This window comes from Ochotona princeps, chromosome 3, assembly GCF_030435755.1.
Source record: "Ochotona princeps isolate mOchPri1 chromosome 3, mOchPri1.hap1, whole genome shotgun sequence".
NCBI classification, from domain to species: domain Eukaryota; kingdom Metazoa; phylum Chordata; class Mammalia; order Lagomorpha; family Ochotonidae; genus Ochotona; species Ochotona princeps.
Window position 1 is genome coordinate 10,494,532 of NC_080834.1, and position 26,031 is coordinate 10,520,562.

Consider the following 26,031-nt stretch of genomic DNA (forward strand, 5'->3'; position numbering starts at 1 on the left):
ATGGGTGCGGAGCCCCCAAACACTTGGGAAATCTTCCACTGCCTTCCCAGGCGCATTAGGGACCCGAGATGGTGCCTGTATGGGATGTTAGCACTGTAGGCAGTGGCATTACATGCTACACCATAGCACCTTCTCCCCTGTGAGGTTTCTGCTTGCGCATTGGAAGCCTTTGGTGGTATTTCTCTTGAAGCTTTGAGGATCCTCTGTATAGAGGAAGAGCATGATGGTAATATGCCTTGGGGGTAGATTTGCTGGGGTGAAATCTGAGTGATGACCTGTGACTTTCCTATATCTGTAGTTTGGGAAGTTTTCTGTTGTTATCTCTTTGAACTTGCTTTTTTATTCCTTTGACATTCTTGAATTCCTCTTGAACTCCAATCAATGAACTATTTGTTTTATATGACTCGGAGCTCTTGTGAGCTTTGTGTATTCTCCTGAGTGTTTCTTTTTCTGCTCCAATTGTGTATTTCCACAGAGCCTGTCTCTGAGCTCATGGATTCTTCTGTGTGATCTGCCCATTATTGGTGAAATCTGCCACTTTCACAATTTTTCTTAGTGTACTTTTCAGCTGAAGAATTTGATTCTTAAAGTTAACTTCCATTTCTCTGTCATATTTCTCTGCTAGGACATTAGTTGCTTCTTTGGGTTATCTTGAAGTTGACTGAATTTCCTTGAAACAGCCATTATGGACTGTTGTTGGGGTGCAGTAGGTTAAGCTACTGACTGCAGCTCCAGCATCCCATATTGGATCCATTCTTGTTTCCTTGGTCCTTGTATTTTGGCTTTATTTTGACTCTCCTTCCAGAGATGCTGGGCAGTCCACTTATTCTCTCTGAGGCTCTAGACTCTTCCATCGCCTCAGCACTTCATGGCCAAATAAGCTGAGGTTTGCTGGAAGTTCATTGTCAGTGTGTCATCACTGCATAAGTGATTGCTCTGGGCTCAGGTTAGTCCAGAATCCATCGTTGGCAGGTCACTCAGAATGAACTGGGAAGGTGTCTATACCCCGCAGTATCCCCCAGGGCAGGACAGGGCTGGTCCAGATGCACAGTCTTCTGACAGCAGTAATGTGATGTTGGAGCATCCTGAGAGCCCGCTGAGACCAGTACATATCAAGAATGTGACAAGGGGCGGTATAGTGGTATAGTTAAGCCAGCACCTTTAACACTGGCATCCCATGCAACACCAGTTCCTATCCTGCCTGTTCCATTTCTGATCCAGTTCCCTACTACTGGCTTGTAACAAGCAATGGGAGATAGTCCAAAGGTTTGGGTCCCTGCTATTCAAGAGAGAGACCCAGAAAAAGCTCCTGGCTCCTGGCTTCTGCCTGGCCCAGAACTGGCCATTAGGTCATCTAGGCATGAGTCAGCATATGGAAATTCCCCCACCACTACTTTGTAACTCTTTTTTTCTTAAAGATTGATTTATTTTTATTGGAAAGTCAGATATACAGAGAGGAGGAGAGACAGAGAGGAAGATCTTTTTTCTCCAGGTGTTTTTTAATTTATTTTTTGACAGACTTGACATAATTAGGGTAAAAAGGTTCAAGCGCTACAGGAAGATGTGCAAGACAATTAATTCCGCATTGTTTCCTTAATATATTTGATGTAAAAGGGGATTTTAAGGGAGAAGCCCCACCCAGTCTCCCACCCACCCCAGGTCCCGGATGTGGGGCATGCTCCGAGGGTCCCGCTCAAGTGGTTTTGATAGTTCACAGTTCCGAGTTGCTGCCACTCTCACCACTCCAAGCACGATGAGGTCATTGAAGAATCCACTGATTAAGATAGTCCATCATAAAGTCTCCATTTGCCCAGTTTTTCACTGCCAACATACAGCTGAGGTGGTTGATTGGCTTGTTCTGTCCTCTGTCTTTTGATGACTAGGGTTCTGAGTCCGGAAGCTCGATTGGGGGGATCCCCAAAGAAACTTTGAGGTATTCCCAGACCAGATTCCTGTATGTACTAGCAAGAACAGGGCCTGGCACAGTCCATTGCCCGGATCAGCTGGTGGATGCAAGCTGGTTCTGTTTCCATCCCTGTCTTCCACTGGAACCAGTGGGTGTTGCAATCCAGCCTGGTTGGAGACAGAGAGGAAGATCTTTAGTCCGCTGATTCACTCTCCAAGTGACCACAATGGCTGGAGCTGAGCTGATCCAAGCCAGGAGTCAGGAGCCTCTTCTGGGTCTCCCATGTAGATGCAGAGTCCCAAGTCTTTGGGCCATCCTCGACTGCTTTCCCAAGCTACAAGCAGGGAGCTGGATGGGAAGTGGGGCCTCCAGCATTAGAACCGGCACCCATTTGAGATCCTGGTGCGTTCACGGCGAGGACTTCAGCTGCTAGGCCACCGTGCCAGCACCTAAATGGGTTTATTTTAAAATACTTATTTTTTTTATTTGGAAGAGGAAGAGCGGTTCCTAACTGCTGATCTTCTCCCAAATGTACACAGTAGCCCCCTGTTGAGACCAAACCCAGGAGCTGGGAACTCAGCCCAGTCTCCTGTCTCCCACTGTGTGAGACCCCACTAAGGTGAGCCATCAGCACTGCCTGCTAGGGACTTATGTAGCAAAGAAGCAATCAGGAGAGCCGCAGGCTCCTACTGAAACCATGCACTCTGGTCTGGGATGCAGGAATCCAAACTAGGAATTTGGATGCCAGGCCAAATGCCAGCTCTATGGTTTTTTCCTGAAGAGGTTTTTGTACAAAATTGGCATTACCTAATAGAAATATATGGAAATGCAGATATTTTTGCAAAAAACCGGTGGCACACTTCAATACAGTTTTGGCAGACATGCTCAAATTTATACTTACTGTCATTTTGAAGAATTCAGTTCTTGAAATCAATCAAATTGCTTTGAAATATAACACAATAAATGATAGGTCAATACAGATATAAATATTTCATACTTGGAATCATTTCTATCTTAATAAATTTTTAAGGAAACAACACATTTCTTTATTCCATGGGGTAAATTACTGCATATTAAATATGTAAAAGGAATGAATACTGTGAATATTTTATAATATAGTCACTATCAGGTGACTAATAAATATTACTTCTCAAAAATGAATACTTAGAAAAAAATCAAGTTCAACATGAAACAACATTGTAATTCTGCTAAGCTCAATCAGGGCTTAATTTTGTAACTTTTTAAAAAAGATTATTTTTATTGGAAAGTCAGATTACAGAGAGGAGGAGAGAAAGAGAAAAAGATCTTGTGTCTGCTGGGTCACTCCCCAAGTGGCTGCAACAGCCGGTGTCCCAAGCTGAGCCAATCCAAAGCCAGGAGCCAGGAGCTTCTTCCAGGTCTCCCACACAGGTGCAGGGTCCCAAGGATTTGCATCATCCTTGACTGCTTTCCCAGGCCACAAGCAGGGAGCTGGATGGGAAGTGGAGCTGCCGGGATTAGAACTGGCGCCCATATGGAATCCTGGCCAGTTCAAGGCGAAGATTTTAGCCTCTAGGCCACGGCACCGGGCCCAGTTGCTGTAGCACTGCATGCAGGACACAAAAGGTGAGAAACTGCACCTGCATCACCAGCACCCCATGGGAGTGCCCGTTTGAGTCCTGCTGCTCCACTTCCAATCCAGCCCCCTGCCAATGCTCCAGGGAAAGCATCAGAAGATGGTCTGGGTGTCTGGCCCCCCTGCCGCCCCTGTGGGAGCCCCAGATAGAGTTCCAGGCTCCTGGCTCCAGCCTGGACCAACTCAGGCCATTGCAACTATTGGGGGAATAAGCCAGCCGATGGAGGAACTCTTCCTGTGTTTCCCTCTGTAACTATGCAACTCTGCCTCTGCAGTAAATGCAAATCATTCTCTAAAAGAAAGAAATGCTATCTGCCCAAACACCCATCACCGCTGCATCCCATGGAGGGAGGAATAGCGGGAGCAGGCAGGAAGTTCCTGGCTCCTGGCTCTGGATTGGCGCAGCACCGGCTGTTGTGCTCACTTGGGGAGTGAATCATCAAACGAAGATCTTCCTCTCTGTCTCTCTTCCTTTCTGTATATCTGACTTTCTAATAAGAATAAATACATCTTAAAAAAAATGCTGCGGGCCCGGCGGTGTGGCCTAGTGGCTGAGGTCCTTACCTTGAACACGCCAGGATCCCATATGGGCACTGGTTCTGGTACCGGCGGCTCCACTTCCCATCCAGCTCCCTGCTTGTGGCCTGGGAAAGCAGTCGGGGACGGCCCAAAGCTTTGGGACCCTGCACCCGATTGGGAGACCCAGAGGAGGTTCCTGGTTCCTGGCTTTGGATCGGCACAGCACCGGCCGCTGGGGTCACTTGAAGAGTGAATCATCGGACAGAGGGTCTTCCTCTCTGTATATCTGACTTTGTAATGGGAATGAATAAATCTTAAAAAAACAAAAATGCTGCAGCAACTTCCAAAAGAGTTCCTGCCAGTCACATGGGTGACTCGGTGGCTTTCAAACATTTCTTCACTTCCTGAAGGCCATCAGGGTTTTTCCATCCCTGCCCTCCCGATGACTTCATTAAGTAGCTTGACTCACTCTGGCATCTCGTTCTTTACCAACACCCATACTTTTAATGAGTGGGTCATTTTCTGGTGCTAGGTAGTTCTCAGATCAAGAATATAAGCCGGTAACAGCCTAGCAGGTGTGTTCCTAGTTGATGATGACACCGCCTGTTTCTGTGACCTTCCTAGTCACACTGTTTGCTCTTGGGGAAGCCTCCTGACCCCTCCCCACATCACTAAAGAGGAGCTGAACAAAGCAAATGAAAGCATCAAGTCTTAAATATTTTTATTGATTATGTTCTGTATTGCTGTCATGATATCCCGCTTTATACCAGAATTGTGACATAGGGCAGTTAGTTTTAGAGAAAGGGAAGACAAGTAGGGGGGCTGCTTTAGTTTTCCCAAAACCTGGCTTGAGGGAAAATTCATACACCCTTCCAGCTTATGAAACAGGCGTCGGATCTTTATGACCTTGGCCAGCAGGAGGAGGTCATCTTCGCCCAGGTACCAAAGGATGGGAATCTCTTCAGGGCGCAGCAGCTTTTCAGCAAAGAGAAACAGAAAAGCAGCTTAGATACAGGAGTACTACTGGAGAATGTGGGGGCGTGGTGTGTGTGGGAGGAGCCAAATAGCAGGAGTCTGGGCTTGGGTTTCGTCCTGGGGGATGGGGGTCTAGCTATGTGTAAGCAAGGGGCAATGGCATTATTCTAACCTGAATGTGGAAAGAGCTGAAATGCTATGACTTGAGACATCAGTTGCAATTTGGATACTTTCAAAAGCTTACCACTCAGGCAAGTAATACAACCAGCATTTATTGAGGGAAGAATCAGGATGCTTCACCTGGCCCGTTCCTGGAAACTGTCCAAGGGAGGATGGTGGGATGTGTGTGTGGGTGGGAAGATTGAGCGCCCACTGGCAAGGCATTGAAGGAGACAGCCCCGCTTGGCAAGCAGGTAGGACTGGGGGTGACTAAAGCTCCCTCTCTGAGGAAGGCTTTGGCTCAGCAGTTAAGACCCCAGTTGGGCCCCTGCGTCTCCCAATTGCTTGGGTTCAAGTCCCAGATCTGCTCCGGATTCCAGCCAAGTAAAAGCAGAGCAGCTCGTGACGTGGGAGGAAAAATGAGGCAGAGCAGTTGCTGGAAGTGAGGAGAGGAAGGCACCCAAGGGAGGAAGTGATGGGCTGGCTGAGCACAATGTGCTGAGAGCCCGTTAGGGTCAGCATAGAACACCACAACTTCAGGTGGATTTGCAGTATGCCTGGGAATGCAGGCATGAGAAAACATTCTGCAGTTAAGTGAAAAGCAAAACAAAACAAAACAACCCCCAATAATACAATCGGTATAATAAGTTGTATTTTTGCTGTGTTGTTTAAAAATGCATATTGATAACTTATAAATACCTGGAGGGAAAAATACCCAACAAATTTAGGATGGTGATTATTTTGGGACAGGGGTTAAAATAGAAGAAATGATCAAAAGGAAATCTCCTTTTTTGGGGCCATCTATTTCTATATTATTTGCATATTCCTCAAATATGAGAAAGTACTTACACATCATTTTTATTCATTTTCAAAAAAATCAAAGAAATGATAGCTATGAGAACAATGATAAAGGAAAATATTTGAACATCAGATTTTCCCTCTTTACCAAAATGGGTTGCTTTGACTGAAAACTCATTTCTAGTGGAAGGGACTGGGAAGAAGGGAAGGCAGTTGTGAGACGGAGGACACCTGGATGCTTTCAGGCAGGATGCGCTTATCCTGGGCATGACGTGTCAGAGGAGGGGATACTGCACATTGCTGGTTAGGAGTGGTACCTGTCTAGAGTCCAAGACCACCTGGACAGCGCCGCAGTAGTGCTTAGAATGTAGTAAGCCATTGCTGGACGTTAGCTGCATCTGAAGTTGCCTTTTGTCTGATACTCTTAAGGTCATCCTGCCTGTGTTGAATATTGAAGTGGTCTGTCTACTCAAGTGAAAGTACAGGCTTCTGAGCAACTGAATATATCTCTGAAGTGCGGGGCTTCCTCTCCCTTCAAGCATTGCTTCGGGGCCAGTGCCATGGTATACTAGGCTAAGCCTCTACCTGCAGCGCCAGCATCCCACATGGGTACAGCGTGTCATGCTTGGCTGCTCCACTTCCAATGCACCTTATATGTATGATCTGGGAAAGCAACAAAAAAATGGCCCAAGTATTTATGCCCCTGGCGCCTGTGTCGGGAAGCGCAGAAGCTCCTGGCTCCCAGTTTTGGTTTAGCTCATTTTTTTTGTTTGCCTTTCAGCCATTTGGAAAGTGAAGCATTGAGTGGAAGACCTCTCTGTGTAACTGAAATAAAAATAAAGTAGGTCTTCAAAAACAATTGGCTAAGCAAAAGTCTTCAGTCTCAGGGGTTTGTCCAAAGTCATGCACTAGACCTGTTATATGTGTCTATGCATGTACATACAGCTCTATTTGTAGCTAGCTCTCTATTTGGGTTGAGGTACCAATTACTAAGTGCTTATTGCAGTGCCAAGTACCACATTCGGTACTTTGCACTCTCACTGAATCGTCACAGCAATCGGTAAGTTAGGAACATCCTATTTTGTGAATGGTAGACTGAAGTTCAGACTCATCCATTTTGCCAGCTGGCAGAGCTGAGGTTTGAGACTAGAGACTCTGTAACTTGAAGTCCATGTTCATTCCAATGTATTATTGCCAGTCACTGAGAGTGTATTCTGGGCCATGCTCTGAGCAAGACCCATCATCCTTCAGGAACCCATCACCATGAAGACAGGTAACTACAAAGCCAAGTAAGGCAGCATGGTTTTATAACACACGGATAAAGGCAAGCTCTTGGACAACCCAGAGGAGGATACTGTTAATGCTAACTGGGCACAGGACTAGGAGAATCATGGGTTGTCTCCAACAAGATTAACCTTGTGTTCTGGAACATGATCAGAACTCAGGTCTCCTGGGATAATGCAGGACATTCTACCACAGTCTGGGGAAAAATGGACACAATAGAAAAACCTAAAGCACACCCCCCATAGCAACACTCCCCAGTCACAGAATGAAGACTCCTCAGATGTTTATTTGGATACAAGCCTGAACTAGGCAGAATTTCAGAATAAGAGGGAAAATGAGAGTATTGCCTCAATATCGCAGGAAACTTTCACTGTGCGTTTTTTTCTCCTTGAATTCTGAAGTTATCAGTGAATGGTGGAATAGATATATCACATACTACATCTATAATATATGTGTAATCTATCAGTAATAACTTGAATGGAGTTACTTTATTCTTATTCTAAATGCTTAGTATTTTAAAAAATGTACCTACCTTCACTTTGGTTCCAACATTGATTCTTGCTTGCTGGCCCATTGCTAGAAAACTGATAGAAATCTTGTCCTGTTCTAAGATGCGAATACCAATGTAGCAGTTCAAAGCCAGAAAGACAGGTTTAAAGGACACAAAATGTGAGGAAGCAATCAAGCTTGACCAGTTCCAAGCTCTTACTCTGTTACCAGCTTGATCTGAATATTGACCTCCCAAGATATTGGTGTATACCCTGGGCAAGAAGAGAACACAAAGTTATAAGTAGCCCTGAGATTAGCCCTGTCACTTGCATGCCAGCTGGTGGCATATGGGCGATGAAATATTGAGTCCAATTTGAGACCCTATTCACAAGCTAAAATGGGTTCAAAACATGGAACCAGGATGAGTTGAGAAGGAGCAGGAAAGGTTTGATCTGGTAAAGAAGAGATGTACAAGAGTGGATTATTTCTGAAGGATGGGGAATCAGAGGTTAGATTTTTGTCACCCCAAAATGACACCCAGGAGGTGTAAATTCTGGAGAAGCCTTCACTGGCCTGAGTCCAAGAGAGCTGTTTCTGGTATCTGGGCCACCAATGCAGACTCTCCTGAGATCTGGGTGTGGCCAATGAGACAGAGAACACCTGTGGTCAGGTGCCCTGCAACATGTCAGACCAGCTGGATCTCACCAATCTCTTAGCATCACTGATGCCCATGTGTTACTGTATACAAATTTAGTCCAGTCAAGTCTGAGATCTAGTGGTAAAAATTACTATGCCATTCTCAGTTATTGTATCATAATCTCTTCTTCAATTTGGATGGCAACCCCTACCTCGAGGAGAGAATAGGTACAATTCTGGACACTTAGAAAGTTGGCTTAATTTGCTAGTGAATCATCTTTAATATTCTTAATGAAATAAGTTGGAGAGAGTGCTTGTTGTAGTGGTTAATTGCCACTTGAGACACCTGTATTCCATGTTGGAGTGCTAGGTTCTTATTCCAAAATATCATACGATTCATGAAGATTTCTGTCCTGCAATTGTATAGTCCCTATTTTCTTAATCTATGCATATAATGAATATAATGAAGACTTGTTTTATATAGTTGCTGGAGTTTTTTTCTACTGAGAGGCATTTGAAATTCAAAAATGCCTTGTAGCACATTGTGTTAGACTGCTACATGCAACTCTGACATCCCCTACGAGTGCTGGCTGAGTCCCAGCTGTTTCCACTTCCAGTACCACTCCCTGCTAACGTTCCTGGGAAAAGAGCAGAACATGGCCCAAGTTTGAGTCCCTGCCACCTACATGGAGACCAAATGAAGCTCCAGGCTCCTAGCTTTGGCCTGCCCCTGCCCCTGTGGCCTCTTGGAGCGTGAACTGGAACATGGAAGATCTTCAGCTCTATCTCTCCCTCTGTGTCTTTGTAACTTTGTCTTTTAAATAAATAAGCAAATAAATCTTTTAAAAAAGAATTTTAAAATGTTTTATTTCTTTTTATTGTAAAGTCAGATATACAGAGAGGAGGAGATACAGAGAGGAAGATTGTCCGTCCAATGATTCACTCCCCAAGTGGTCGCAACAGCTGGAGCTGCGCCTATACGAAGCCAGGAGCCTGTTCTGGTTTCCCACATGAGTGCAGGGTCCCAAAGCTTTGGGCCGTCCTCAACTGCTTTCCCAGGCCACAAGCAGGGAGCTGGATGGGAAACAGGGCTGCTTGGATTAGAACCGGTGCCCATATGGGATCCTGGCACATGCAAGGCATGGACTTTAACTGCTAGGTTACTGTGCCACACCCTTAAAAAGATTTTTAAGAAGATTTGAACATTACTATCTAATGACTGTAAACTTAAACAGATCACTTAAAGCCATACATTTATGATTTTTCCCCACAAAATAAAACATAAGAGCGGGCATTACCCTAGTGGTTAAGATTTGAACCTCCCACATTCTATTGCCTGGGTTTGATTTCTGGCTCCAGCTCTTGACTTCAGCTTCCTGCTAATGCACACTAATGGCTCAGATTCTTGGAATTCTGTCATCTACTTGGGAGCCCCTGATTGACTTCTCTGTTCCCAGCTCCTAGTTCCAGCCTCAGCCCAGCACTGGCCATGACAGCATGAGGGGAGCAAACCAGCTGGTGGTGGGCATCTCTGTCTTCCCGTCTCTCTGTATCTCAAATAAGATAAAATCAATAGCAACAGAAGGAAGCTAGGCTCCTACCAGACATTTCCATTAGGATGGTAGCAGGAACTTTTGCCAGAAGAGTCCAACACTGCCAGGATGGAGGGGTTACTGGAAATATCTTCTTGAACTATGCAAGTGAAACCACTTATCCTGTTGGGTACTCGGATGATGGCTAGGTTTCCAGATGGATAGCTGAACTCAGATAAGGCAATGTGAATTGTTGTAATGATGCTTGACCATTCTGGGGTAGAATTCAGTCTGTGAAAGAGGGCTTTGTAGTTACATAGCATTCTGAATATAGGACACATTATTATTTAAAATGTAGGCTCTTTGTGTGGATCAAAATACATTTGTGAGATACAAAAATGCTAAACAACCACCAGTAAATGGAATCTAGCAATATATAAAAAAGAATTATGTATCAAGATGAAGTGTCATTTGTCATGGGAGGCAAGGTTGGTTTAATATCTGAAAATCAATGAATGCAAAATATCAATAGAGAGTAGAAAACACATTATGATCTCCATAGCCACAGAAAAAGCATTTGATAAACTCCAATCCTTTTTTTTTTTTTTTTGTGATAAAAAGAGTCCATGGACTACAAGTAGAATGGAATGTCCCCAACCTGATGAAGGTATCTATGAAAAGCTGACAGCTGCAGTTACACTTCACGTGGAAAGATGGAGTGCTTTTGCCTGAAGGTCAAGAAACTAAGTAAGGGGCTCACTGTTTCCACTTCCAGCCAAGAGTGTGCTGCTCACAGAGAGTTCAGGAAAGGGAAATAAACAAACGGCACCCAGCTTGGGAAGGGAAATGCAGCGGTGTCTTTGCAGGGCGCATGCTCTTATATACAGAAAATTCTAAGGAATTCACAAAACAAGAAATTACTTCACGGTGGTAGGCTATAAGATATAAATGACATTTCTACACTTGAGCTGTGAGTGTTAGGAAAGAGAAATGAAGAGACCAGGTCAGCGGGGGTGGGTGTTTGGTGGAGTGTCTGTTACAGAGACACTGCCAGGCATACCTCGGTCTCATTTCAGCTTGGTTTTGCGTTCTGGCTCCACGTCTGACCCAGCCTCCCACTGTGATGTACCAAAGAAGGAGGCGGATGACGGTGCAAGTGCTTGGGTCTCTGCCAGCCACATGGGCGTCTGTATTTAGTTTCTGACTCCTGGCTTTGGCTTGGCAAGGCCCTTGGTGTTTTGGGTATTTTGAGAGCAAGCCAGTGAATACAAGGTTTCTTTTTGTCTCTCTGCGTTTTGAATAAATAAAAACAGGTTAAGACTTGATAGCTCCACTTTCTCTCTCTATTTTTAAAGGGAATATTGACGACTTAGTGACATTTTACTTTTCTTTCTAAGATTTATTTATTTATTTTCTCTTGAAAGGCAGAGTTACAGATAAAGAGAGAGCGAGCGCTTCCGTCTGCTGGCTCACTCCCAAAATGGCTGCAATGGCCAGAGCTGAGCTGGTCTGCGATCAGGAGTCAGGAGCTTCTTCCAAGTCTTCCATGTGGGTGCAGGGACTCAAGGATATGTTTTCCAAGATCATGAGCAGAGAGTAAACTGGTGTCCTGAAGTGATGCCGGCATTGAAGGCGGAGGCATAGCCTACTAGGCCACAATGCTCTACCCATTGTAACTCCATATACAACAGCATGAAACATATATACTGAGGCTATACTTAGTCGATATCTAGGCTGATGAGAAATGCAGAGATAAAGTAAGCACAAGATTAATTCTGAGTCATTTTGAAAATCAGCCATGAAGTCAGGGCAGGAAATGAAGAGTAATAACAAAAGCTGGGTAAATTATTTCAGATTTTAAAAAAATATGTATAAATTAAAAAAACCTTGCTTTCTCTCTTATTTAAAAGGCCTAAGGAACTAAAAGTTCATTTCACCACCTGTGCCATGAAAGTTATTTTTCTGGTTTACTATTGGTGGTTTAGCTAAACATTTAGGAAGCTGCAACCACCAGTTCACAGAGGGAGACCTTCAGTTCATGAAAAAAATGAGGCCCATGTTTTGCTTGCTTCTTTCCACTTTGCTCAAGATGCTAAATGAACTTCATGCCAAACTGTCAAACGGCCTGACCATGCGGCAGAAGTCTGAGTGAGTAATAACTTAGTGTTCCATTCAGGGAGGTTGAGTTTCATTGTTAAAAACAGTAACACTACTCACACATGTGTAAGCTGGTCTACATCTGGGAGAATAGAAATCTTGGAAGACTTTCCAATGCCAAAATATCTTCCCCAGCATTTCTGCTACTTGGTATTTCGTTCAAGATAATGACTTAGTAAGTATGTACAAAGGTGCTCCTGTAGTTATCAGATGAAACAGTAAGGATTACGAAACCGTCTCTGATCAGTAACAGGAGCTAGGCACAGCACAAGCACACTCCAGAAGGTTCATGGGCAGAAAGAAGGAATAACAGCGTCTTCCAGGACCCTCTAGAAGGATCCTCATACACTGCTGTGATGAAATATTATGTGATTATGGAAAAAGTACTCTCCTATTTGTATAGATTTCATATTATACACTGATAACGTCTATTATATTATGTATAAGGGCCAGTTACAAAATACATACTTAACAGGCGACTTCTAAAGAACTCCATGAGACTACTTCAAAACATTCATGGGAAAGTGGAACTAAAAAGTAAAAACTTATTTTGGTGCCAATCTTTTTTTCATCAAACATGGGAACAGTATATTATGAAAACACTATACACGGTATTCAATTTCTTTTGCAGCAAAATAAATTCATATTTTTAATTCACTTCTTCAAGAACTTCTTGAAGTAGCCTTGTATATGTTCCTCCTTAGGTATCCATTACCAGGAAACTGGGACTGCAAATGAGGCCAGGACTCAAACCCAAAACTCAAATATGAGATGTGGGTATCCCAAGTGGTGTCTCTTTTTTTTTTTTGAACATTGGTTTTATTTATTTAAATGGCAAACTGCCACCGAAGGGAATACAGAGAAAGTAGCCTTGTGTGTGTTCATAGCAAAGAAAATACAAAAGGTATCTTTAAAAACATTGCCAGCGCTCCCCTGGATACTAGAATTTTGCAGGTAATACCTTTTCTGTATATTTTTTCCTGTTTTTAAATGACTTTTTTTAAAAAAAAGAACAGCCAACAAAAAGAGTTTGTTGAAAAAAGGATACAATATTTGCATTGTCCCATCTGGAAAGGATGTCAGAAACTTGCTGCCGTGTTTATAGTGCTTTTCCAGGAACTGGTCCCTCACAACCTGCACACGACACAAGAGACCAGAACACTCCACTCTTACTGGTTTCAAACACAAGGCATTAAGCACATCAGTGAACACTGTGGGCTAGCCAGCGACACACATCATTTCTTAACTACATTTTTTTGCCCCCTGCCTTCAGTATGAGGGGGCAGTCCTTAGCAATCTTTGATAGTCCCTGACCATTTTTAGCATAACTGATACAACATTTCTGGTAGAAGTATGTCATTACAAATCTATTTGAGGTTTACTTCTTTCAAATATTTATTTAGTTTGAAGAGAGGGAGAAAGAGAGAGAGAAACGTTCCATCCACGGGTTTACTCTATACACACCATACCCACAACAGGCAGGCCTGGGTCAGGCCAAAGTTGGGGTTTGGAAGCTCAATCCAGTTTCGCACCATGAGTGTCAGGGATCCAAGTAGTTGCGCTGTCACCTGTGGCCTCCCTAGGTATCCATTACCAGGAAACCGGGACTGCAAATGAGGCCAGGACTCAAACCCAAAACTCAAATATGAGATGTGGGTATCCCAAGTGGTGTCTCATTTTTTTTTAACATTGATTTTATTTATTTAAATGGCAAACTGCCACAGAAGGGAATACAGAGAAAGAGATGTTCAGTCGCAATGGCCACAGCAACCAGGGCTAGGCCAGGCAGAAGTCTGGAACCAGGAGCCAGGAACTCCATCCTGGTCTACCACATGACTGCCCCTAGCTAAATGGAAACATTTCATATCTCAATTGTGGTGGGGGCTTATGCAGTCTATCACATTTTTAAAACCAAATAGCTGTAAAGGATGACTATCATTAGATATAAATTTTACTTCAGTAAACTTGGCTTTAAAAAGGAAAAGCAGGAGTTGCCATTGTTGCAGCAAGTTCAGCTGCCACTTGCTGCACCAGTATCTCATATCGGGATGGCCGTTGGAATCCTGGCTGCTCCACGTCCCATCCAGCTCCTTAATAATGTGCTGGGAAAACATGGGTAGATGGTGTAGTGTTTGGGCACTGGTCAAGCCGCATGGGAGACGCAGATGGAGTTCCTTGTTTATGGCTTTGCCTGGTCCATCCCAAACCAACCTGGCTATTTGGGGGTGAGTCAGCAGATGGAAGATCAATCTCTCGCTATTTTTCTCCGCAATTCTGCCTTTCAAGTTATTAACTAAATCTTTAAAAAAGAGAGAGAAAAAGGAGAGGAAACGTAAACCACTCCAGTAAAAGCTGCAGTGGCTCGTGTCTCCTCTAGGTTGTTCTTACAGTTCATCTGATTCCGACATTTAAGTGGAGTGTAACAAAGTGAATAAAGACATACAGGACAGACTCATTACTGCATCTCCAACTGCAATTATTTTAAATGCAAAGTTCAAGAAGGAAGTGAACTGGCACCCTACATTATTTATGACAAACTAGAGATTCATTTTATAAATCACTGTCTTTTTTCATGTGCTATGCAAGGATTCTGCATGTCATTTGTGTTGCAGATACAGCTCTGTTCTTGTTTTTCACAATTTGAATTTTCCTGTACCAGCGCCTTCATGATTGCTACTTTTGTCCATCTCTAAGCTGAAGTCATAAAGCTGTCCTCCTAGCTTTAAAAAAAAAAAAAGCTTTTGTAATTTTACATTTTACAGTTAGGTCGTTAAGCTATTTGAGTGTTGAAAAGATGATCCTTCCTCCATTAATACACAACTCCATTACCTGCACAGATCAGATGTTCATGTCTGCATGAGTCTGATTCAGACTCTATCATTTTATTTTACAATAGATCCTACTACCCAGCGGAGAACAGTCTGTCTCCCCTCATTCTTTAGGAGTATGTTGAATATTCTAAGCTCTATATACCATCACTTACATTTTTGGATCAACCTACAAAAATTGCCCAGCCTCCATATACTTATAGGGGATGATGACCAAGTACTTGGCCCCCTGCCACCCATGTGGGAGATCTGGAAGGAATTCCTGACTCCTCATTTGGAGCCTGGCCCGGCCCTGTCGTTGTGACCATTTGGGGAATAAGCCAGTGGGTGGAAGATCTCTATCTGCGTCACTTTGCCTTTCAAATGGATCTTCAAAAATTGCTTTGTTAAATTAATTGCTCAGATATCTGTGGCATTACTGGCCCCTCCCCTTGTCTAGCAGCCTTCTCCATGACTGAATGCAGTAGGATTGAACAGTTTCTTTATTTTTTCCTTTTACTTCAGCGAAATTGTACTTTAAATATTTTGAGATTGTGTTGATATGCATGTATTATAACATGGTATCTTCCTGGTATACTGAAAATGTATCATTACAGAGTGATCCTCTTTATATCTGATAATATTGAAATTTATATTTAGCATTGATATCTTTACATATTTTTAAAAAGATTTATTTATTTTTATTACAAAGTCGGATTCAATGATTCAATGATTCACTCCCCAAGTGGCCGCAACGGCCAGAACTGCACTGATCTGAGGCCAGGAGCCAGGAGCCTTTTCCAAGTCTCCCTTGCAGGTGCAGGGTCCCAAGGCTTTGGGCCATCCTTGACTGCTTTCCCAGGCCACACGCAGAAAGCTGGATGGGACGCATGGCCACCAGGACACGAACTGACTCCCATATGGAATCTTTGTGTGTTTAATGCGAGGACATAAGCCACTAGGCTACTGCGCCAGGCCTGCTATCTTTATATTTTAATTATTTATAGTTAATTTCACATGTGTCCTTTATAAAAAGAATGTAGTTGGAATTCTTTCTTTTTAAATAGCATTTCAATCCGACAGTTTTTTTCCATTAACTGGAGCATTAGTCTATACACAATATGTATAATAACTAATATTAATGCTTTCTACTTGTCCATTTATTATGTGTCTCATTTACCTGTCCTTGTCATATGTGAATTTAAAGTAAATCATTGCATTTTTTGTTCGACCTTTACTAGGTTGGAAGGTATATCTCTGTTTCTATTATTTTTCTGACTGCTTTCGAAATCTCTGTAAGGAAACTTCATCTGTGATGGCCTGAAGTGAATCTGTTTCCTTTCTTCTGAGCCAAGGACTTCAGAAGCGTGCACGGTCAGCTGTGTGCACGCAGGGGTTCTGATCTGTGGACTTCACCCAACTGCAGATCAGGAATATTCACAAACTCTGCATCTCGATTGAACTTGTGCAGCTTAAGGTTCTTTTTCCTTGTAATTATTCCTTCAGTATTGCAGTGTGGTAACTACTCACACGCTCTTGCCTGGAACTAAAAACCCAGAACTCAGTTCAGGTCTCCCGTGTGGGTGGCAGGGAGTCAAGGACTTAGGTCTTCCCTGCCGCCTGTCCGGATGTGTGTGCGCAGGGAGCTGGGGCTGGAAGCCTAGCCAGGACCAGAACATGGCACCTGGATCCAGGACACGTAGTCCTAGGCAGCGTGTTGTTAGCTGCTGCGCCCGATGTCGGCCTGGGAGGATGTACTTCTACAGTTGAGTTTAATAATAGATGAAAACCTCTATGATAGTTACAGGTGTGTGACAGAAACCTATGGAAGGAACACAGATGGAGACGAGTGCTGTACAGTCCTGCATGTCCTGCGTCTGCACTGTGGTCACGCCCAGCTACATAGGATGTAACATGACTAGCAGACTGAAGGTTGACATTGTCAACTTTGATTTCAATGAACTTACCTCCAAATAGTCATGAATAGCATTGCTACTTTATTGGGCAGTGCATATTGGAATATTAATGATAGTTGGGACGTGAGGTGATCCCCTCATGGTTTTACTCTTCCAAGGATTTCTAATGTTTCTATAATGTACAGCTAGCACATTTTGAACTAAAGAGGTTTTAACCAAAAACATTTGTTAAGACATTGCTTTAAAACCTAGGAGAAGTCAAAAGGCCAGGCCTGTACAGGAATGGTTATGCTGTCTCCGTTGAACTGTGTTACCTGCAGGATGATAGATTCTTCACTTTATGATCATCCTCATTAACCCCATATCATATCTTAATACCCTTTATTTCAAGAAAAACAGTATGTGTATACACATAAATTGTACATATGAAGTGTATATGGCAAGATGAACCTTAGACAATTGGCACAGGCTTAAAAATGGCAAGCAAAAATCCTCCAAATCATTACCTTTCCACACACACTCCTAGAGTCACAGCAAACAATGGAGATGTTGCTGCTTAGCTGCAGGTCAATCAGGCCCCCCTCGATTGTCTTTTCTTCTGGAACATTCATGGAGAGTTGATAGGTAATAGTTCTTACATGCTTTGGATCTAGCGGGGAAAATAATAGTATGAGAGTACTTCTATGTTTAACATTGAAACAAACCTTTCTTCTAAAGTAAAAAATTTCAAGCCCCATTACAAATCATTGATTCCTCAGACTTATTTCTTCCAAACGGGGTGGGGGAGCGGGGGACAAGGACCTTCATTATGTTAGTGAGGAACTTCTTTTGCTAAAAATCTAGAACATTCTCTTATTATAAGAAGAACATGGCATTTTTGACCTTTGAAAAGGTTGAATATCAAGTTTTAGGTGTTTGAACTCGATGACTCTGAGCAGTGCTCAGAGGATCGTCTAATTTACCCCAAACTGGGCAGCCTGTAAGAAGAGAAGCTGGTTGCAAACCAGCACTTCTGAGATATATTTGGTTATTTGAGAGAAAGAAGAACTTCCCATCTACTGGTTCACTTGTCAAATGGCCACGGCCGGAACTTGGCAAGGCTGAAATCAGGAGGCAGGAGTGGGGAACTCCGTCCAGTACTTCCACAAGATTAGCAGGTGTCCATGCACTGGAGTCCTGTTCCTCTATTTTCCCAGGTACGTTAGCTGGGAGCTGAACAGGAAGTAGAGCAGCCAGAAATCACCTGTCGCTCTGGTATGGGATGCTGGCATTGCAAACACTGGCTTAATCTGCTGAGCCGCAATACCAGCCCCATCTTCTGCTTCTAAAATTCATAATTCGGGCCCAGCGCGGTAGCCTAGTGGCTAAAGTTCTCGCCTTGAACGTGCCAGGATCACATATAGGTGCTGGTTCTAATCCTGGTGTCCCTTGATTCCCATCGAGCTTGCTTCCTGCTTGTGACCTGGGAAAGCGGTTGAGGATGGCCCAAAGCCTTGGAACCCTGTACCCATGAAGGAGACCTGGAAGAAGCTCCTGGCTCCTGCCTCCGGATCGGTGCAGCACTGACCATTGCAGTCACTTGGGGAGTGAATCATTGGATGGAAGATCTTCCTCTCCATCTCTTCTCTCTGTATACCTGCCTTTTCAATAGAAATAAATAAATCTTTAAAAAAAATAAAATAAAATTGATAATTCTTCAACTGTGCCAGAACTGGAGCTGTACTGGCCAGTTAACTGACAGAACCAATATGCAAAATAACCTGATTGATTTTTGACATGATTTCTAGACCCAAATTTTAAAACAAAGTGGAATGTGTGTTTAATTAAACAAGAGGCAATGATCTTGAAAACTCTTCCCAGCTATCACGTGCTCTATAGATGTTAACGATTTGTTTCAACCAATATTAACAATGAGATGAGGAGTAAAAACTTCAAAACGCAGGGGCCAGCGGTGTGGCCTAGCGGCTAAAGTCCTCGCCTTGAACGCGCTGGAATCCCATATGGGCACCGGTTCTAATCTCGGCAGCTCCACTTCCCATCCAGCTCCCTGCTTGTGGCCTGGGAAAGCAGTCGAGGACGGCCCAAAGCCTTGGGACCCTGCACCCGCGTGGGAGACCCAGAAGAGGTTCCTGGTTCCCGGCTTCGGACCGGCGCACCGGCCATTGCGTGAATCATCGGACGGAAGATCTTCCTCTCTCTCTCCTCCTCTCTGTATATCTGACTTTGTAATAAAAATAAATCTTTTTAAAAAAAAACCAAACTTCAAAATGCAGATGACTGAAACACCAGATTTTTCTAAGCCACTTGAAATGGAAATACTTGGAAGTGAATAATTTCAGCATTATTTTTTACAACACGGATTTGCTGTCTTCACGCATTGGAGCTGTCCGGATGACACGCACTGAGGCGATCGTATCAACTTCAGTACATTCACCTTCAGAGGCAGTTGTGTAGTCGGTAAATTTTTTGACAAACTGTTTAGCCAGTAGTTGTTCTTGTTTTCTACAAGGCAAAGAAACATGCATAAAGCTGAGATGTGGCTAAAGCTTAACACAGAATAGACAAACGTCAACTTTGGGGATCTTTTTAACTTTTATCTGTTATTACTTGTGAATCCAGACCAGCCTGGAAGGCTGCCTTCCTGCGTAGGGGGGCACATTTCTCCCACAGAGGATTCTGAGTTATCCTGTTAAGCTAGGCTTGGTAAATTACTGCTTTCTATCCGTGTGCTACCTGATCTCCGGAGAGCTTTTCTCACGACATCTACCAGCCATGATCATGGCTTTGCTTTGGCCAGTCTCGATTTCTTCCCAGGGAACCCTTCTTCACAATGAGACGGAAGTTGGAAGCCTGTGGAAGGCCCCTGGTGCTTCTTCATACCTTTTCAGGGCTTTCTCCTTCGCCTTGAGTTTATCAACCTCGCTGCCATGGGATGCGTGAGGATCAATACAGATTAATTCAGCTTTAGAGCTTTGGACTCTCTGATTTTCCTCATAGACATAGTCGATCAGGTTTTGGAAATGAAGGCAACAGGAGGCCTGAGAAGCAAAAAGGTCATCTTAGCACCATCAGTCCTAGGCGAAAATAATCAGAGGGAACAGACACCAAACACGATGAATAGGCTTTGGATAATGCTCTAGCATAGCTTTCTTTTTTTTCCATTCTGGTAACAGTGATATTAAGATGTAATTCACACGCTGTATAATCCACTCATAGGACAGGTGCAGGGTGCTGGCTTTTCAGGATGTGTGCAAAGTCACCACATCCACTCTCAGAACATGAAACTTGTACCTACTGGCCCCTCCCCTCCGCATCTCCTCCCACCCCATTACAGCCACAGCCTGTTTGTGGCCTCCCTAAATTTGCATATTCTATACAGCTCATATACATGGAATCACAATAATGTGACCCTTGTGGCCTGACTCCTTTCACTCGGCAAAAAGTTTTCAGGATGTATCCATGGATACTATGTTTTAGTACTTCAGATTTCGTTTTCTGCATGAGTATCTTTCATTGTGTGAATTACTATTCCTAATTTATGTGATAATCAGTTGATGGGCAACAGGAGTCTTTCACTTTTTGCCCATCACGAATCACACTGTTATGAACACACATGTATCAGTTTTTGTATGGATTTATGTTGTTAACTTTTTTGGATACAAACCTTAGAATAGAATGATGGGGTCATAGGGAAGCTAAATAAGGGTATTTCACAAAATAAATGGAAGATAGAATTAAAAGATAAATCGGGCCCGCCGGCGTGGCCTAGCAGCTAAAAGTCCTCACCTTGAACGCCCCGGGATCCCATATGGGCATCGGTTCTAATCCCGGCAGCTCCACTTCCATCCAACTCCCTGCTTGTGGCCTGGGAAAGCAGTCGAGGACGGCCCAAAGCTTTGGGACCCTGCACCCATGTGGGAGACCTGGAAGAGGTTCCTGGTTCTCGGCATTGGATCGGTGCGCACCGGCCTGTTGCGTCTCACTTGGGGAGTGAATCATGGGATGGAAGATCTTCCTCTCTGTCTCTCCTCCTCTGTGTATATCCGGCTTTCCAATAATAATAAAATCTTTTTTAAAAAAAAGATAAATCTGTTTTGCTGCTCATGCATATAGGGAACCTTCAGAGAGATCATGGCGTCAGTGTTTGGCAGAGTGGCTACAGTGTCTCTTGGGCAGCTCATAGATCAGGGTGCCTGAGTACAATTTCCAGCTCCACTTCTGGTTCTAACTTCGGGCTAACATGCAGCCAGGGAGGCACGGGCAGATGGCTCCAGTTTTCAGTCCTAGCCACCCACATGGAACCCCCTCGGGCTGCATACTGGGCTCCTGGCTTTGCTCTTGCCCAGCCTCAGCTGCTGCATGTATTTGAAGAGAGAACCAGAGGGTGGAAGATCTATTGTACTCTATGTCTTCTTAAAAAAAAATTGTAAAAGTTCATGGGTAATGCATCTTATGGTGAAAAAAAAAATGTATAGATTTCTACATCATTGCCAGCAATTATTATTATCTTTCTCAGTGTTATCCACTTGGTGGGTCTGAGGTAGTGTCCCGTTGTGGCTGTGATCTGCTTTTGCCCAGCAGCTAGCCTACAAATCTTTGACAACAGCATTGCAGGTGAAAAATGCAGGAGAAGATACCACCTATGTTTACAAATAGTATTTACAAAAACACTCATTATGCCTGTTTTGAAACTCACACATTTCTTCTGCTCGCTGTAACTGTAGTCAGAATAAATATCCAAATTGGAAAAAAATGATTTGAGATCGCTGCCACAAAATTCACACTCAGGCGATAGCTCCTCTTCTTCATCCTTCAGAGAGAGAGAGAGAGAGAAATGAGCTGCCACTCGAAGCCTGGCAGCTCCCAGGTGGGACTGGTTGGAAGTCCTGTGGGATAGCAGGTGGGGAGGGGGTTGCCAACTTGCTCAGAAATAGTCGATGTGGCACTTTCAGGGCACTGGGATTCTCTACGAGGAGGTACTAAGGAGGGAGACCAGTGATCCCTATCTGTGATAGCACTCAGTGGGGGCTGCTGAGGACCCAGATGGCCTGGGGCACTAAGAGACTCTGCTGCAACTCAGCAGAACAAGGCTGAGCCCAGGCGGAGCTCTCTGTGTTCCCGGACACCTCTCCAGTCTCAGCAGGAGGTTGCAGAAATGACTGTGGACCCCACAGTCCCTTGTGGGGAAAGTACATGTGTAGTGTGCACTGATATGGAAGACAACAAGCCCATACTAGATTTTATGCAAATAGTCCAAGGTGTTTGAATACCACTGAATTGTTTTTTTAAAGGGCCTGATAAGGGGGTGGGCGGGACAGGACGGTGGTTTGGCGGTGCCTCTTAGGATGCCTGCCTTCCCTATTGGAGTACCTGGGTTTCAGTTCCACTCCACTTTCAATCCCACTGCCTGGGAGGCAGCAGGTGATAAGTTAAGCATTTGGGTCCCTGTCACCCACACGGGAGACCCAGATGGAGTTCCTGGTCCTAATTTTGATCTTGCCAAGCCCTGGCTGCTATGGGCTTTGGGGAAGTGAACCAGTAGTAGGAAGATTGTGTGTGTGTGTGTGTGTGTTGCTCTCCCTTTCAAATCAATTGCACTCTTTTTTTTTTTTTAAGAGAAAGTCTTGTAACTATTAGATAGACTACCAATCAAGTAACTTCATAATGTTAATGGAGAGCCCTTTCTCAGAGGGACCCCTGGGTTGCTGCTCCGGCATTTGAGAGGGGAGGGGAAAAGGCAGGGGAGAGAGTGAAGGCCAAGTGACTTCCAGAGGGGCTCATAATCTTTGTGCCAGCAGGTGCCCCGCAGGCAAGCAGCCCAGACTCCACCCAGGCCTCCAGGAAGACTCCTGCCATGAACTTCCCCAGGGCAGCTACATGTGCCATGGAAACCATCCTCTGAGACGGACAACAGTGCCCCACAGGGCTAAAGAGGGCTAAAGATGGCTGGGGCAGCCAGGAGTCCCCATCTTAGAGTAATGACCATTCAACTACTGTCCTTCAAGGCATCATCAAATCTGTTCATCAACAAGCACTGTGGACCTTGTGGCAAAGCGGAATGGAGAGTAAAGTCTTGCTTTAGAGAATCAGGATGAAAAATGTAGCACAGTTATCAGCCAACTGAGCAGGGCTGAGAGAGAGCTTAGCAATGCTAAGAAAAGCCACCCATAAGCCATGTTCTACAAGGGGCTTGGCCTGTGGTCCCTTCCTTCCATCTGGAGATGAAGCAAGATGGAGTCTGGGGTTGGATTCCACACCTGAAGAGGGTGTGGCTGGAGAGGAGAGCTGGCCAAGCCAGCTGCTGCGGCTGTTCCTGAACCACAGACTAGTATTAATGCTGGATGTGAGAGGTTTACCTGAGCATCAGGGACTGGCCTTGACTGGGTGTTGGTGCAGCTATGTGTCCTGGAGGAAGTTCATCTCTGGGTGGCAGGGAGAAGGGACAGACTGTAACCTCAGCTCAAGAGACTTTTCAGGGTATAATGAAAAAAGTAATCCAGCCCAGAGGCAGGTGTTCAGCCTGGGGGCCAAGACACTGGCTAGGATGCTAAGAAGCCATTTGGAAGAGCCTGAGTTTGAACCCTGCTCTGATTCTCCATTCTGGCTTGCTGAAAGTAGACACTGAGAGGCAGGTTGGCTCAGGCAGTTGCAGCCCTGACCCTGTAGAGGAGATGGAAATGGCATTCCTGGCGTCTAAGCTTTGGCTCCAATTCAGTGCTGGTCACTATGGGCATTTAAGAGAATCAACCAGCAGGTGATATTTACTCTGTCTCTCAATCGAACAGACACATTCAAGATGATATTCTTGAAAATATTTTCAGCTTGAGTCAGTAGGGTGATCAGAAAGCTTGGAAACCTGGGCAGCTAGGTGTTGCTATTACATTGCACGAATATTTGATGTGTTGCGTCACCAGCACTGTGCAGTGCAGTGTGCTGTACCATGTGGCAAAGAACATCACAGTAACATGGCCACAGAGCCTCTGCCACTCCATGCACATGCATCCCACACGTGCCGCCTCACGTGATCTGTGTCTGCTATTGTCCGTGCGTGAACCTGAGCCTTTAGTGCTCTCCGAAAGTCATCAGAGACCCCGATCTGGGGAGTGTGCAGGGCATCCAGTCCAGGTGGATCATCTCACCACTAAGTCCACATGCATCACTCTGATGAAGGGGGCTGGGCCACCACTCTGTTGGCGTTACTGATTTGCTCTGTTGCCCATCAGAAGCAGGTGCTAAATCATTCCACAGCATTATTGGCATGACCACGCTTGGAAATATTGGATGATCTCTGCTGATGGGATCAAGTTCAGAGGAATTATTTCACATGGGCCCTCGGGCAGCAAGTGTCCTTAAGCAATGGGGGCCATGTGGACACAGGGAATTTCGTGACAGCTGGGACAGGGACTGCACTGAGAAAGCTGCCAGCTGAGCAATGCCGGGGAGGGGCGACCACCACCAGAGTGAGGACGCGCCTAACAAGGCCTCCCTCTCATGTGGGCCCTGTGCAGACCTTGAGTTGGAACTCCTGGCCCCGGAACCATGCAACACTTGTTTCAGTTGGTTTGGCCACCCAGCTTCTGGCACTGTTTCAACCTCTATGCAGACTGAAACAACCAGGCCTTGGGTCTGATTCCAGAGGAAGGTGTGCTTCGCATCTTTTTTTCTTTCTAAAGTATGTTTGACATCTTTTGTGCAAATCATTATGTGGATGTTTATGTCATTAAAAAAGAATAATGATAAGATCTATAGATTAAACTTACCTTGAAATTAATGTCTAAATTGGAAGTCTCTTTTTTGTATGCCAAAATGGTTGGCGGCCCGATGCTGGGTAATGTTCTTAGCGAAGGCTCAAACAGTGTCATGAAGTCTTCCTGAAACTGAATTAGAAACACAGAGAGAGACGCTGCAGAGTCAACAAATTTTTTCTACGGGTGAACAGTGTGCTAGTTGATGTGATTAGCATTTCTTACCTCGAGCTCATTTAAGATACTTAGTTTTGTCTCTTCTGGGTTAATTACCCACTTTTCTGAAGAGAAAGGATACATTTAGAGGGAAAGCTCACCACCCTTGTGCTGTGTATCTTTTTTTCTCTGGTTTCTCCATCCCATCCCTGGTCCATCCCACACTCACCCTGTGAGCACCCTGGCTGCCTACATCTTTGCACACATTTTCAGAGGCGTGCTCTTGCACAGGTGTGGGCACTGTGCAGGTTAGGGCTGCTTGCCTACCAGCAGGCTGCCTCTCCAGGCAGAAGGGCTAAGGCCCCACGTCCACTTACCTCTAAGCCTAGCAGCTTGGCTTACGTCTTCAGCTTCCCTTTTGTGGTGCACTGCTTTCTTCTCTGCGAAAAGAGAGTACACTTGCCATCAATCCCGATGAAACAGAAGAGGAGAGGAGTATGGGAGGAGACGCGTCTCTCAGAAGGACCAATGTCTTTGTTGTGATTGTCTTTTACCTTCAGTAATAAGGATCAGAGGAAATGTACTACACTCATGACATGTCAAATCATTTCTCCCTTCCTTCCTAGCCCTACAAGAGTGAATCTTTTGTTACAATGTCTTGCATACATTCTTGTTTTGTGCTTCTTTAAAAAAAAAAAGACTAAAAATAATATCTACCTTGAGAGACAGAGATCTCCCATGCACTGTTGTTTCACTCTCCAACACAGCTGGGACGGGGCAAGGCCAAAGCTTGGAGGTAGGAACTCAATCTAGGTTTCTCAGCTACTTCAACCACCACTCGCTTTCTCTCAGGGAAGCTGGAACGGGGAGCCACAGCTGGGAATTAGACCTAGGCACAGATGTGATATTCTGGCATCCTAATAGGTGTCTTGACCAAAAACCAAACAGCCACTTCCGTTTTCTGCTTCATATAAGTACCATCTGTCTACTACAGGTTAATTATTCTGACAGAGTTTCAGGTAAGAAGGTGCTGGTGGTGGGGATGGAGTTCAAGACCCAGATTTCAACCAGCAGGGTTGCTCTGTCTGTAGACTGCAGAGCACTGGGAATGGAGGAGATGGCCATCGACATGTCTGGAAGATTTAAAGCAAATGGGATTGGCATGAAGAAACATTGATCAGAGCAACATCCAAGGTCAGAGGCAAAGGAAAGGAGCTGCTGAGATGTGAGGGTGGCAAGGGCCCAAGCCCTTGGGCTGTGTTCCTCTGCTTTCCAAGGCTCGCTAGCAGGGAACTGGATTGGAAGCAGAACAGCTGGGACTCAAACTAGTGCTCCAG

General features: G+C 44.6%; 1 protein-coding gene across 2 annotated transcripts in view; it reads right to left on the minus strand.

Moving 5' to 3' along the window:
* Positions 1-4,736: 4,736 nt before the first annotated feature.
* ERICH6 (glutamate rich 6) overlaps positions 4,737-26,031 on the minus strand; it is a 31,815-nt gene continuing 10,520 nt past the window's right edge. For both annotated transcript variants that reach the window (XM_058661434.1, XM_058661433.1), the window contains exons 4-14: positions 25,072-25,134; positions 24,764-24,819; positions 24,554-24,670; positions 21,490-21,603; positions 19,674-19,831; positions 19,228-19,295; positions 17,300-17,442; positions 13,119-13,204; positions 9,983-10,138; positions 7,789-8,017; positions 4,737-5,015 (exon numbers count right to left, since the gene is read on the minus strand). In XM_058661434.1, the coding sequence (XP_058517417.1) occupies positions 4,752-5,015; positions 7,789-8,017; positions 9,983-10,138; positions 13,119-13,204; positions 17,300-17,442; positions 19,228-19,295; positions 19,674-19,831; positions 21,490-21,603; positions 24,554-24,670; positions 24,764-24,819; positions 25,072-25,134 (1,454 nt within the window). In that variant the 3' untranslated portion in view covers positions 4,737-4,751. The remainder of the gene's footprint in view (positions 5,016-7,788; positions 8,018-9,982; positions 10,139-13,118; positions 13,205-17,299; positions 17,443-19,227; positions 19,296-19,673; positions 19,832-21,489; positions 21,604-24,553; positions 24,671-24,763; positions 24,820-25,071; positions 25,135-26,031) is intronic.